This window comes from Mesoplodon densirostris, chromosome 2 (assembly GCF_025265405.1).
Source record: "Mesoplodon densirostris isolate mMesDen1 chromosome 2, mMesDen1 primary haplotype, whole genome shotgun sequence".
Taxonomy (NCBI): Eukaryota; Metazoa; Chordata; class Mammalia; order Artiodactyla; family Ziphiidae; genus Mesoplodon; species Mesoplodon densirostris.
In genome coordinates this window covers 163,578,214-163,594,110 of record NC_082662.1, presented here as the reverse complement: position 1 = coordinate 163,594,110, position 15,897 = coordinate 163,578,214, and the positions used below count along the sequence as shown (strand labels likewise).

At 36.6% G+C, this 15,897-nt stretch overlaps 1 protein-coding gene across 1 annotated transcript in view; it reads left to right on the top strand.

Annotated features, from left to right (window-relative positions):
- Nucleotides 1-15,897, top strand: part of MROH9 (maestro heat like repeat family member 9) — a 92,800-nt gene that overhangs the window by 26,046 nt on the left and 50,857 nt on the right. Inside the window, exons 4-7 of the mRNA XM_060078641.1 lie at nucleotides 874-1,009; nucleotides 1,584-1,670; nucleotides 3,872-3,976; nucleotides 12,144-12,279. Of these exons, the coding sequence (XP_059934624.1) occupies nucleotides 874-1,009; nucleotides 1,584-1,670; nucleotides 3,872-3,976; nucleotides 12,144-12,279 (464 nt within the window). The remainder of the gene's footprint in view (nucleotides 1-873; nucleotides 1,010-1,583; nucleotides 1,671-3,871; nucleotides 3,977-12,143; nucleotides 12,280-15,897) is intronic.

Genomic DNA, 15,897 nt, shown 5'->3' with positions numbered 1-15,897 from the left:
TGGCAATATGATTTCAAAGTACATTAAAAGACACTATTTTCTATTTTATCAAAATATTAATTTTGCATTTTTCTAAACAAAATCATATATCTCTAGAAACCTACAACTGAAAATACTACTGGAAGCTTTTGATAGGTAGCTGTTCAGAGTCTGAAAATCCATTGGAGCCCATGAATAAGTCAAATCAATCTTCCCAAGATTTGAAAATTATCTTATATAATCCAAGAAATGCCATTTCAAACAATAGATATCAGATATTTAGGTCTTCTTCTCCAGTAGAGGAAAAAGATTCTGAGTTCAGCACAAGATTTCCTACCTTACCAACTATATTACCATCCTTTTTAAAAAAAATTATTTTTAACACAAAAAAATCAGGAGGCACTGTTATCCAGGTCACACTTATTGAAGGAACAATAGCTATGTCACAACTTATCTTTTTAGCTGCTGTTGGGAAGGTTTCTTTTGCCATAAATTGGAAGATGTATCCCAATATCAGAAACATTAAATGTAAGAAACATAGTATCATGGACTAGAGAAAATGTGGCAATAATATATTTCAACTACCTAAATCTCAGCATGGCTTTATGGGCTTGGCTGGGTAGGTAACCACCCTTTACATTATTATGTCTATGCAGAAATATATTATGAACTCTAAATAACAGATTACAAATGATTTTTACCAAAAAATATGATTCCTTTATATTTAAAGCACCATTGTTATTTTTACACTAATATTTAAAACCCATGTTATATAAAGCTGAAAGTTGGGCCTCATTTTGTAGTACACTGTCTCTTAAACTAAGAAAAAAACCACTAAAGTTAGGTTGTATCTGTTCTTTCCTCAATTTAATAATTATACCTTTTTCTTGTCAGCTTCGTGGATCCCTTATTGCAATATGAAACTCAACTGAAGATAGTAGAGTTGTCCTTTAAAATGGCATTTGCTATACCAAGTCTTGACAAAGTGAAAGAAATTGGGAAGAATGAGGATGACCAAGAGGACCTGGAGGTAAGACTTGCTTCCTTTAGTCATAATGAGATATCATCATGCACTACAGCAATCCCACAGAAAGTCTGTCCAAATGTTGTAATCTTTGTTTTCCCCTTCATTATTTTTAGATCTAATAGATAAACAGCATATTCTAGCACTAATCTCTGTCCCTGGACTCCTTATGAATTCTATAACCCATGGGATTTAAAAGATTGTATAGGATCTATAGGAACAAATGGGTGAAGAGATTTTGGTTAATTTGTTTGACAAAAACAGCAAGTTTACTGGCAAGTGCTGCAAAGAAGGAAATAGGAACTAAGAAAAGCGGAGGTAGGAAGAATCCTGTAGTAAGATCAGCAACATCTGTGGTTTTTATTTCTCAGCATAGCTACACAGTTCACTTGCCCCGCAAGGTATTAAAGCAATTCATGGCATATTGTATTGAATGAGGTCTCATCTCCAGAGCTACCTCTCTCCTTTCTTACCTTCAGTTTATGGGGAGAACTCAGGACCCCAGGATGCAAAACTATAGGTGTTGGTAAAATTTTATCTAAGGCTGGCTGGCTGGTTGTGCATATTTCTTGTTTTTCAGAATTTATACCAAGCTATTTTAAACATATTTGAGGACACTCTTCTGATCTTAGTGGCTAAGGACCTCTACAAACTGCAAATCTTAAAGGTAAAGGGAAAATAAGTAGTCTCATTTTCTTGTCATAAATCTAAAGGGTAGGGCCTCCCTGGTGGCGCAGTGGTTGGGAGTCCGCCTGCCGATGCAGGGGACGCGGGTTCGTGCCCCGATCCCGGAGGATCCCACGTGCCGCGGAGCGGCTGGGCCCGCGAGCCATGGCCGCGGGGCCTGTGTGTCCGGAGCCTGTGCTCCGCAACGGGAGAGGCCACAGCAGTGAGAGGCCCGCGTACAGCAAAAAAAAAAAAAAAAAAAAAAAAAAAAAATCTAAAGGGTATACTATATTTTACTTATTATTTGCCATACTTACATCTCCTTCAAGTATTTGGCAACTGAAAAATTTTCTTTACCTTTCAGAATGTGTCATTGTCTCCCAAATAAAATCACTTCCTTTTATTTGAATTACAGAGACACAATTTTAAGAATCCAATTTTGGGAGAATGGCAACAGACACTTAAGAAGCCAAGGGTTATGTAGCAATGTAAGAGTAAACACAATACGGGGTAGCAGAGCATACAATGATTGGCCTAAACCACCTTCAGGTCCACCTAACAATGAGCCATATTTTGATAATATCTATATGCATGTTCTTCCATAACAACCCTGGGCTAGGGAATCCCATGAGCATCCTATCTTCATGGACACCATAGTATCAAAGGAAGTTCTAATAACCATCCATAACTCTACTTTTCACATCCAAGATTTCACTGTGTTTTTAATGTGCCAGGCAGAGAAGAGACTGATCTGGACATTTTATGACCTTTAATTTTGCATTTTTAACATGATGGCATCAGGAGGAAGCTGTCTGAAAATACTGAGAAACTAGATTTACTTACTGTACCATGAGAATCATGGGATTTGCAAATCATAAAATACATTCAAGGGAAGAAGCAGAACTGGTATATATGAAGATTAGGAGAAATGCAGGGGATAATAAAATATACTGAGGTAACTTGTGCCTAATTTTAGCCAAATATTTTCCATGCATTTAAAACATTTTAACCTCACAATCCTGTAAATTGGTTATTACCCCATTATTACAACCCTCTTCCCATGTGTGCTCTTTCTACCACCCTAGGCTGCTTATTGAGGATTTACTCTATGTCAGGCACTAAGCTGAATACTTAATATATGGGTTTTTTAATTTAATCCTTAAAATAACCCTAGGAGAAAGTTAAAATTATTTCTCTCACTTGCAGATAAGGAAATGGAAGCAGAGAGAGGAGAAATATTATGTGTGCATCTAATGAGTAGAGGACCTACTCTAACTTGGGAGCCTGTTACTTAACCACCTTGTTTTTATACCTACCACATCTAGAAACTCCCCTGATCCTCAAAAAGAGCTGACCCTCACTCCTGGAAAAGGAATAGGCTGAGCCCCCTGAGATTTAGAGACTCTTCTGTCCTAGGAAACAAACTTCAGAACAGTTTTACACAATGGGAGCAAGAGAAGGGGATGAGATTTGGCCAACCACTGGCATAAATACTAAGGACTCCAACAATCTGTCTTAAGAAGTCTACTAATGGTGGTTAACATGTAAGGCATATGCAGTCTTCTTCCTTCCTCAAGGTTGTAAATATGTCCCTGCATCTGAGGATTTAGAACAAATAGGTAGAAGCTACAGCAAGACAGACCATATTTAGCAATGAATCAAAATTGGCAAGAACTTTCTCATCGAGCTGGCTCCAGGAATATACTCTAAACCATGAGTCAGAAAATATCTGGATGGTAAATTTACAGAGGCAATTCTGGGATAAAATGACATTTCAGGATCAAATAACATTTGATTCTTTTTTAAAACTGCAAATCAGATCCTATGACTTTAAAAAAAAGAGAGAATATGTATTTTGAAAGAAAAAGAGAAGGAGAAGCAGCTGATGATAATCAGCCTCACAGCCTCCTGTTAAACTTTTCATGATGCCTGGCAAAGTGACTGTTATAGTGGATATTAGTAAATACTTGTCGGATGGAATTAAATAAAATAAAACCCAGGTGTAGCTATATGGCAGATGAAGTATACTAGACAGTAATGTACCAGCTTATTGTCATATTTTTAAAATAAATATAGGATAGGTGTGAAACCATTGGGAGGACATGGGGAAACTTGTGACTTGGTGTAGGTGGTGATCAGAAGAAAGGGACCTATGGAAATGGAAACACCATGGTTCTAGGATAGTTCTTGTGTTTTCAACAGGAAATGGCTGTGTGGATGAGAGAAGATAATTTGTACATGCAGGAGAGAGCCATGGTGATCATCAGCAGAGTGCTAAGCTTTGCATCCAGGGAAGCCAAGAAATATGTAAGTCACAGAGTAATCGTGCCACTTGCTTCTGAAGACTGCATTTCCGCAGTGCTCCTTTCCAAGTCTTGGGTCTAGAGAGTGTTAGATGCCTGCTTTGTATTATCATACTAGTAGGTTGGGATCCTGGGAAAGGAATGAATATCCTACATGACTTTATGTTAGTTAGAGCAGAGTTTCTCAATTGATTAAGATGCCTCATGCTTTCCACAAACAGTATGAGTGTGTCAAAACCAGGCTTTTGCTGACTCTCTGGATTCTCCTCTTTGGACCACAATCAATGTTATTTGTAAACTTATAAATTCTTCCATCCTTACTTTCCTTCTTATTTCTCTTTTTCCTAGAATATTTTTAAACCACCATTTATTTTAAATGTATAACAAGTAATTCTTGAGTACTTTCATTGTAAAACATGCTAAAGACATAGCAGAAGTCCTTCTTTACTATCCTCTCCACCCCAGTCTCACCCCTAGCCACGTCTGTGTGATGTGTGTCCTGCCAAACAGCTACATACACATACAAATATACATGCACACGGATATACATAGCTTTGTTACTTAGTTTTTCTTTACTAAAGTTACATCATATTTACATATGGTTCTGCAATTTGATTTTTTCACTGAACAGTATGCCCAACAGATACTTTCATAGATTTGCTTCATTATTTTAACTACAGATTATATCTTAGAGTGTTGATGTATTATGATCTACTTAACTATTCTTCAGTTGATGAACATTGAGGTATATTGTGGGTTTTTCTACTTCAAACAATACAAAAATGGTCATCCTTTTGCATGTATGTGAGTATGTACTTAGAAATGCTATGAAAAATAATAGGCCAAAAAGTATGAATAGGTTAAAACTTAGTAGTGCACAATTGTCCTTCATTCTGCATTCCTGTGAATATTAGAGTGCCCATTTCCTCAACCTTCACAAACACCTGGATATTATCAGACTTTTTAACTGTTGCCTTTCAGATGGAGAACAAATAGGTATCTCATAATTGCCAATATTTACTGAGGTTTTCTATATTTTGAATAACACTATTGCCTGCCTTCTAAGAAGCCTCAGACTATCTCTGAACATTTTTCTCTCTTATGGATACTGTGTTTTCAGTCTCTGTTCCATAACTCACCCTTCACTGTGATTTTTAAACATACTCTACTAATTGTATATCTGATTGCTTAAATCAGTTCAGGAGTTCAGTAGGAAGGGGGTCAGAAACATGCATTTGTGACACTTTCTTCATGTATCCATTTCTAATACTTGTACAGTCTCTAGACATATTGAGACGAAAAGCCTAGAGCAGCCTTATAACATAGCGGAATTTTTATTATTTTATTTAAAATAAACTTTGGGAGATAAACCCATGCACTTATGGTCACCTAATCTATGACAAAGGAGGCCAGAATATACAATGGAGCAAAGATATCCTCTTCAATAAGTGGTTCTGGGAAAACTGGACAGCCACATGTAAAAGAATGAAATTAGAACACTCCTTAACACCACACACAAAAATAAACTCAAAATTGATTAAAGACCTAAATGTAAGGCCAGACACTATAAAACTCTTAGAGGAAAACATAGGCAGAACACTCTATGATATAAATCACAGCAAGATCCTTTTTGACCCACCTCCTAGAGTAATGAGAATAAAAACCAAAATAAACAAATGGGACCTAATTAAACCTAAAAGCTTTTGCACAGCAAAGGAAACAATAAACAAGATTAGAAGACAACCCACAGAATGGGAGAAAATATTTGCCAACGAAGCAACTGACCAAGGATTAATCTCCAAAATATACAAACAGCTCATGCAGCTCAATATCAAAAAAAAACAAACAAACAACTCAATCAAAAAATGGGCAGAAGACATAAATAGACATTTCTCCAAAGAAGACATACAGATGGCCAACAAACACATGAAAAAATGCTCAACATCACTAATCACTAGAAAAATGCAGATCAAAACTACAATGAGGTGTCACCTCACACAGGTTACAATGGCTATGATCAAAAAAATCTAGAAACAATAAATGCTGGAGAGGGTGTGGAGAAAAGAGAAACCTCATGTATTGCTGGTGGGAATGTAAATTGATACAGCCACGATGGAGAACAATATGGAGATTCCTTAAAAAACTAAAAATAGAACTACCGTATGATCCAGCAATCCCACTACTGGGCATTTACCCAGAGAAAACCATAATTCAAAAAGACACATGCACCCCAATGTTCATTGCAGCACTATTTACAATAGCCAGGACATGGAAGCAACCTAAATGTCCATCAATGGAGGAATGGATAAAGAAGATGTGGTACATATATATAATGGAATGTTACTCAGCCATAAAAAGGATTGAATTTGTGTCATTTGCAGAGACATGGATGGACCTAGAGACTGTCATACAGAGTGAAGTAAGTCAGAAAGAGAAAAACAAATATCATATATTAACACATATATGTGGAATCTGAAAAAAAAATCTTATTTACAAAGCAGAAATAGAGACACGGACGTAGAGAACAAATGTATGGATTCCAAAGGAGAAAGGGGGGTGGGATGAATTGGGAGACTGGGATTGACATATATATACTATGTATACTATGTATAAAACACATAACTAATGAGAACCTACTACATAGCACAGGGAACTCTATTCAATGCTCTGTAGTGACCTAAATGAGAAGGAAATCCAAAAAAGAGGGGATAATTGTATACATATAGCTGATTCACTTTGCTGTACAGTATAAACTAACACAATATTGTAAAACAACTATACTCCAATAAAAATTTTAAAAAAGAAAGTGAGAAAAAGCCAAAAACTAAATAAATAAAATAAGCTTTGGAACATAATACAATTTACTTACATGGGAAAATACAGTCCATGATGTTCTTTGCATCATGCTAATTCCCCATCTCAGTGTCCAAAAGAGAGACTGAGTGGCTTGTTTTAAATATTCTGATTCTTTGGCCTGGGAAGTCAGTCTCCCTCTATTTCTGAGATGGTTTGGAATGTCCATTCAAATGGACACAAAATTTTGCAAGTGAGGCTTGAGATTAAGTGTAGCTCAACACTCCAGTCTGTTTTCTGTATAGTTCCTAATATGCTTTATATATTCATCACGTATTTGATGGAGATTATTCACATGCTTCTCTTTGTACTTCAATACACATATATACTTTCTATTTATATATCTAGTGTGTATTTATATACTAGATATATACTATATGTGTGTGTATATATATATATATATATATATATATATATATATATATATATATATTCTAGTGAGTTCTACTCAGGTAGCAGGTATGACATTTGGGGGTTTCATCTTCTGATAACACCTCTACTCTCTTTCAATTAAAGTTGTAAAGTTCATTCTCCCCAGCACATAGCCCACATTTCAACTGTGAAACAATAAATGTGTAAATTCATATGTACAGCAGAAGGCTCTCATAAATTGTTGAGGGTCCCTGAGCTATAACAGACCTTTGAGAAGCCAAGTGGTTAACGTATTCCTCTGTTCTGCAATGCTTGCTGAGTGCCACCAGGTGGAAGCACACCAGCATTTTCCAGAAGGTGGGAACTAAGCTAGCCTCAACCAGCTTATCACAGTCATGGAAGCATAAATCTTAACTAAGTTAATTTTCTCTTTAAAATAAGATAATTAAGATAATTATCTTATAAAGATAAGATAATTATCTTCTGAAGATAATTAAGTCAGTGAAATTAATGGAGATGGGGGAACAAATACATAAAACAATCAAAAATATTATTTATAAATTAAAAGCTAAACTACCCACAGGCAAGGTCTGTGTATCTCTATATCTGACACACTGTAAATAATAAATGAAGATTAGTTCTGCCATTCTCTATCTAAATGTAGCTACCTATTCTGTTCTCAGGTTCTGGCCTTTCATTGGATAAAAACTATTTTCTTCATAAATTACCCTAGCCTATGTCTTCCAGACTCTCAGAGGCCCTTGTCCTATTGAACAATAGTTTCATTTGTATTCTACCAGAATTTACAGTGGTATTCCTCTTATATGACCTGTGTGCCCATCAGGGTGAAGAAACTGCTACACTCAAAGAATATTTGTCCTTTCAATTAAACTGTTAATTTCCAAATGGGTGAAGAAATGTGAGCTAAACATGTCATATTATCTCATTAACAGATTTTTCCTAGGTTTGTTCCTTTGGCACATCAGCATTTGAAAGACAGGTGGAAGATTTCCAGTCAAAGCTAACAGATTGTCCACATGTCTATCTCCTCCCCCTCCACAAAATGATAGTAATAAAATTTGTTAAATGTTGCCATTGCAACAAAGAGAATTAGTAATGGGTTCTCAGTGGGCTAGTGATGTCAGCAAATTTCTGCATGACAGAATAGATAGAAGATGGTAACTGATAAAGTCTGGCAGGGGAAGCTGAAAGGCAGGGGCATGTGAACATTAGAATGGAGGACAGCTGAAAAGGGAGGGAGTATCCCTATGGAACCCTGAAGAGTCTGGAGCTATGGAAGCCCAAGTGATGATGAAGAGTGGGAGGCAAAGGAAAGCTGAAGACATACACATGCACTGAAAAGACTCATAGAAAGTTTATACAGAAGGATCTATAGTGCCTCCCATCCCCGTTTACACACACACTCTATATTCCACAGGGACATGAGTCCATTGGTAGGTAAAATTTGAGGACATTTTTCTCAAAACAATTGTAAATTCCCTGAGACAATCATCTTAGTTCTGTTGTTTAGATACACTTCAGCATGACCCGAGCCTACCCACCCAACTACTCTAAAGCCAAGCCCACCAGTTGACAAGACTTGCTCACATACAAACTCCCACCAGTGGCATCACCTTCTTACATATGACTAGACAACCAAGAATTTGCCAGACATTTGAAAAAACCCTCCAAATACAAGAGATAGCCCCAGGTAAATAAAGAGAACAAAAATGATTATCAAAAATAGATAATTCTGAGTACAGATGAGAATTTAGTCTCAAAAGGAGTAGAGAGGACATATTTATATGCCAAAAGGAAATATAACTAAAAATGAGTATAGCCTATGCACTGATTCATCACAGCAGGAATAGATAGGCAATGTCCCAAAGTGACATTAGAACTGAAGCAGAAGTCCATTGTTTACAGATGTACAGTTGACTTCCAAAAGAAGCAGCTAAAAAACTTAGAAGTGGTTGCTTCTGGAATTTAGCACCTAAAACTGTCATAATTATTAAGATAAGGAACTGGAGAGGCCAGATGTACACAGAAGAAGGAATCCGGTAAGAAAGGGCCAGAAAACTAAGCAGGGCCAGAAAACTTAGACTTAGGAACAAATACAGAGAAGCTACTTTTCTCCAGGTCTTAACTCTTTCCTTCTTTCAGCACTTTAGATAGATTTTCTAAAAAAGCAGGACTATACTGTATTAATGTTCCCAAAGTCTTGTGTTTGAGGGGGTGTGACTTGGTTGGCACACTTCTGAAGGGACTGTGCAGGGCATAATCAGTGTGCCCCATGGTTCACACAGCTTTATTCCTCTCTTGGCCTGTCCTAGGTCAGGTCTCCCCTCCTCCTCAAACATGCTATGCAATCTAGACATGGCCACACCTACTCTGCTAGAGACACACATCTAGACAGACCCCATCTGGCATCATTAGCAGCTTCCTTTACAAAGACACCTGCTAAGAATTACACATCCACAAGTTCATGAGAAGGGATAATCAGAGAGAACGCTCAAGGCAAAAACTATAACACAATAAAACTTTAAAGCCAATCCTCTGTAAATGGTCCCCAGGTCCAGTGAGCTAAGCTGTCAGAAGTACTCTCCTGGTTCTACGTACTTTTGCTATAAAGGTCTTTGCCATAGACATCTTTGTAGCATAACTAATTGGCCGTAAGGCAATTTTTTCATAAAAGATAAAATAATGAAAAATAAAAGGGGGACATTATAAAGGTCATAATGAAACATGAAAAATTAGTAACAAAATTAAAAAGGCTTTCTTGAGAAATACAATTTAAATATTTACATACAATTTAAATATTTTTAAATTGTGTGTAAATTCGTGGCAATCCTGCCAAATAACTGATTTTATTTTGTGGGTTGTACTTAAGCACTCGTCTTTGAAGTCTTTCATTCATAATATGTTTTTTGCTTTTTGATTCATCTCCTCATTCAGCATGATAGTTTTCTTTTTTGCTAAAATTTCTTCCTTCATTTCATCCTTCATTCCAAATACCAGGATGCATTTCTAACTGAGCTTTGTATTGAGTTATAAAAACCTCTGCACTGTCTTTTGTTCCTGGCATCTTGCCACATGTCTGTTTATAGATGTTCCAAAGTTCTATGGGCAATGTGGGTTCAACTCTGCATCTCTGAGACCCTTAGCCTCTTTCTCCTCCAATGTAGTGTGCTTCAAAATAAGAAACCAACTCTTGGGGCAAATCATTGTCATCTCTCAGCTCAATAAAGCCAACAATAAAATGGCTAACTGAAAGAAAGTCTAACTCATTTCAACCAGTTGAAACCAAAGTGTCAAACCAAACAGTCTACTAGTTATTTTATCTTTCACAGCAAAATTGCCTTACAGACAATTAGTCATGTATTAAAAGGGTTTGCAGCAAAAATGCTCATGGCAAAGATGTTTATGGCAGAGAAGCTTGTGGCAAAATACAGGACACATACTCATACTCCTCCATCATGCCCAACAGAGAAACAGAACACTTTCCCCTTTTTTCTTAAACCCATAATGCAAAGGTGGTTCTTAAAATCTTGCCATTTGATAGAAAAAGAAATTTGGAATGCAAACCAAAAGAAGAGAATAGCCAGGGGAAAATAAAATACTTCTTCCTAGGGCCTAGAATAAATAGCAACCCCTACTGTCTGCTTCTAGATTCTTCTAAGTCATAGGACTCCTAAAATAGGGGGAGCTGCAGGTACCCTTACAAAGAAATATAGGCAGAAAGAATCCAAGGAAGACATCCACAGAAGCAGATTATCTTCCCTTCGTCTACTAAGACCATCACTCCCAACATCCTAATTCAGTCATATCCTTGGCCCATGACCTAGGTCACCTCACATTCTTCTTCAGGAATGATTCCGTGTGTGTGTGTGTGTGTGTGTGTGTGTGTGTGTGTGTGTGTGTGTGTGTGTGTGTGTGTGTGTGTGTGTGTGTGTGTGTGTGTGTGTGTAAGACTGAGACAGGCAGACAGACAGAGAGACATGAGTGGGTCAAGCAACAAGAAAGGCAAGGATAAGAGTATATAAGAGTAATACAAAGAAGGAGAAACAGGTTTTGGGATCTCCCTGGAAGGCTGACTTGAACTCTAACTTTTACCACCAAAGCATCTATTTAGGAAAACTAATCATTTGTCTTAGAGATAAGAAGATTCTGCAGGCCTACTAGTTTAGCAAACCTACATGTGGGAAGAGTCCTTTTTGTTTAAAGAAAATTGGTAATAATTCTCATACCTTCACAAAAGCAAAATGTCTCTTCCATCTCTCCTTTCTTCTTTTATGTGTCTACTCCTCTCTCTATTTGCATTTGATATGGCTAAACAAATCAGTCAAGGTAAAAACCTAAATATTTGAGAAGCCTATGTGTCAAGGAAGTTGTGTGTGTGTAGGGGGGGAATATATAAATGTTCTGGCAGTAGGTTTGATACCAGAAGCAAATGTTTTGAGTTTTTTAAAAAATTAATTTCGCTGGGAAGAATCAGAGCAATTCTCGGAAGAAAAGTTTTCTTCAGTGACTTACAGAGTCATCTAAAGTGTTTCATACATGGAGAAGGAAGCATGAAAGTTTTTGGATATTGACTCCCCCACCCCAGTATCCTAAGAATTTGATACCTACAAATAGCTACCTAAAATATAGACTAGAAACTAACATTAGTTGAGTCTCTATTATTGCCAAGCACTTTGCTAGGAACTTTCTTTTTTGTCATAAATGTTACCCCCTTAGTTCCTACAATAACTGTTACAAGGTAACATTTGTTATATGCATTTCATAGATGAGAAAATTGAGGCTCAGTAACACAGTGAGGATTTTAATACAGATTTTGTGAACTCTGAAGCTCAATTCTAACCGTAGTCTGATATATATATCAGACATAAACATTTAATGTTGACCATGCATAGCAAGTACCTTTTTCTACTTTGTTTTTTCACTAGACTAGTGTTGATGTTCCATGTTTGGGTGCCCTGGCAGCAGAACTGTCTCTTTTGTGTTGCCATGCTGATCCCTCGATCACACAACAAGCATCCTTGGGAATGTATCACCTCCTCTGCATTGCGAAGTATCAGAATGGTAAGAAAGATTCATTTTTTCTAAGGGTTACTAATAATCTGTTCCTAATATTATACTTGTGGGTCCCAAGGGGGCTCTATGTCTGTAGATTTCAAAATCCTGCCTCAAGATCTATAGCTTCACTTTTTAAAATATATTTTTAAATCTTTTTTATAATTATTTTTATAATGTTATAGTTGGTTCTTCAATGTCTATAACATACTATACTTAGATTAGTGTTGGGTGTTACTGGTGGGAACAGGAATGCTGGGTGGAGGCAGGGAAGAGAGGAAGAAAAATTACCAATGGGACTTTTTAAAAAGAGGCATACTTTTTCTCTGTAATGGAGTATCAAACAGAATACTCAGATTCTTGCTTCAATGGTGGGGAAAAATTAGCCCAAGACCTACATAAATGCTGCTCTGGTCTGCCTAACAAAGCATAAGAACAAGACCTTATGGTATCAAACTATTTCCAAATACTTTAACAGAGAATAGATAAACTGTCCCATAATAAACAACTATTTAAAGATTATATATACTAATTGTTCTCAAGTCATTGGACATCAGATAACAAAGAACAATGATTCCTAATGAGATGGGAACAAATGAACAAATAAGGCAGAGTCTACAATTGACTGAGCTTACAACCTAGAGTAAGTTTCTAGGCTGCAGCTCAGAAAGGAGTAACCCAAGAGTCTCACCAAGTTGAAGAGACAGAATTGGGAATCCCGATAGATCAAGATATTTAGAGTTCACAGGGCAAAGCGCCAGAAAGGAGTGCACAAAGAGAGAGCTCCAGAGACGTGCAGAGAGCCCTTTAACTATTTGGCTATGTAAGGATCAGAGGAGTTTCCTCACACATGTGAGGAAACTACCTGAGGCTTGAGGGGGAGAGGGTGGGGGTAACACCCAAAATGGTTAAGGATCCACTGAATCCCGAAAGACTGGAAATGGTGCCTATGCCTATAAGCTAGAATTTAAAACTTCATAATTCGTAAGTAATGAAGCAGAGTACAAAGAGATTTTGTCTCATCAAGAGGAAAAAATTATCCCTGAATTTTTTTTTTATGCGGTATGCGGGTTTCTCACTGCTGTGGCCTCTCCTGTTGCGGAGCACAGGCTCCGGATGCGCAAGCTCAGTGGCCATGGCTCACGGGCCCAGCCGCTCTGCGGCATGTGGGATCTTCCTGGACCGGGGCACAAACCCGTGTCCCCTGCATCAGCAGGCTGACTCTCAACCACTGCGCCACCAGGGAAGCCCCTCCCTGAATTATTTTAGTGTCACTTAACAAAAGTTAAAAACAAGACCTAAAATCATCAACTGATCTCCAAATACTTTAATTGTTTATCAGAAAAAGCTCAAGCTTACTTCTAGGAATACAAAAATTCCATCACTTAACAAGTTAAAATGAACAGTTTGGACAAGTTAAAATGAACAATGTCTGACATGCAATAAAAAATTACTAGGCATGCAAAGAAACAAAATACAACCCACAATAAAAAGTAAAGTGAATAAAAACTGACCGAGAAATAACACAGATGATAGAATTAGTACAGACATTAAAATAATTATTATAACATATTCCATTTATTTAAGGAGTTAGAGGAAAAAGATGAACATGTTAATGAGAGACAAAGAAAAGTCTCTAAAAGACCCAAATTGAACCTCAGGAGATGAAAACTACAATATCTGAGCTAAAAAACACTCTGGCAGGGATTAACGGTATAATCTTTTTTATTGAGGTATAGTTGATTTACAATATACACAATATACATTTACAATAGGTGTACAGCATAATGATTCAGTATTTATACAGATTTTACTCCATTAAAAGTTATTACAAGATAATGGCTATAATTCCTTGTGCTATTAATATTTCCTTTTTGCTTATCTCTTTTATACATAGTAGTTTGTAACTCTTAATCCCATATGCCTAATTTGCCCATCCCCTCTTCCTTCTCCACTTTGGTAACCACTAGTTTGTTTTCTATATCTGTGAGTCTGTTTCCATTTTGCATATAAATTCATTTGCACTTTTTTATTTTTTAGATTCCACATATAAGTGATATCATATGGTATTTGTCTTTCTCTGTCTGTCTGACTTATTTCATTAAGCATAATATTCTCTAGGTCCATCCATGTTGCTGAAAATGGCAGAATTTCATTCTTTTTTATGGATGAGTTTTATATATCTATATAGATAGATGATAGATAGATAGATAGATGGAAGATATATCACATCTTCTTTATACATTCAACTGTTTATGGGCACTTGGGTTGCTTCCATTTCTTGGCTATTGTAAACAGTGTTGCTATAAACATAGGAATGCATGTACTTTTTCAAATTAGTGTTTTCATTTTTTCTTCATTTTATTTTACTGGATATATACCCAGGAGTGGAATTGCTAGATCATATGGTAGTTCTATTTTTAGCTTTTTGAGGAACCTCCATAGTGTTTTCCATAGTGGATGCACCAATTTACATTCGCACCAGCACTATACTAAGGTTTCCTTTTCTCCATACTCTCTCCAACATTCGTTATTTGTGGACATTTTCATGATAGCCATTCTGACAGGTGTGAGGTGATATCTTATTGTTGTTTTGACTTGCATTTCTCTAATAATTAGTGATGCTGAGAATCTTTTCATGTGTAACAGTGTAATCGTAAAAGGAGCTGGGGCTGGGAGGGGGGAACATTTCATTCAGAGTAAAGGTAAGGTAAGGATTATAGCAAATTTCTCATGAGACAATGCAAGCTACAGGCAATGAAGCAACCTCATAATGTGCTGAAAGAAAAAGCTGTCAACCTAGAATTCTTTAACCAGCAAAAGTGGTGCTCTTTTAAAAGCAAAAGTGAAATAAAGTCTTTTTAGGTATACAAGAGCTGGTAGAATTTATCACTAGCATATCTGCAGTATGAAAAATATTTTAGGAAATTATTCAAGAAAAAAATGATGTCAGATGAAAATCTAGGTCTTCATAAAGGAATAAGGAGCATTGGATTGCAACTATGAAGGAAAATATTAAAATTTTCTTCCCTACTTTTTAAATCTCTTTAAATGAGAATCAACTATTTAAAGCAAACAAACAAACAAACAAAAACAATGTAAGAGCTAAATATGTGACAACAATATCACAGAGGCTTGAAAGAGCGTGAAATATCAGGCTCATACATAAATTCATAAAATATCACTTCAAAGTAAACTATGATAAGTTAAAGATGTATAATATAAATCCTAAAGGAACTACTTAGCTAATATAATGAAGAGTTTTATATAATAAGCCAAAATGGAGATAAAATAGAATCATGGGCTTCCCTGGTGGCACAGTGGTTGAGAGTCCGCCTGCTGATGCAGGGGACACGGGTTCGTGCCCCGGTCCGGGAAGATCCCACATGCGCAGAGCAGCTGGGCTCATAAGCCATGGCCGCTGAGCCTGCGCGTCCGGAGCCTGTGCTCCACAACGGGAGAGGCCACAACAGTGAGAGGCCCACGTACCACAAAAAAAAAAAATAGAATCATAAAAAATACTTAATAAAAAAAAGAAGAAAAATAGAAAGAAAAACAGATGGAAATATGGAAAGCAAAAAGTAAAATGAAGACTTAAATCCACTCATAATATATATAAATGCTCTA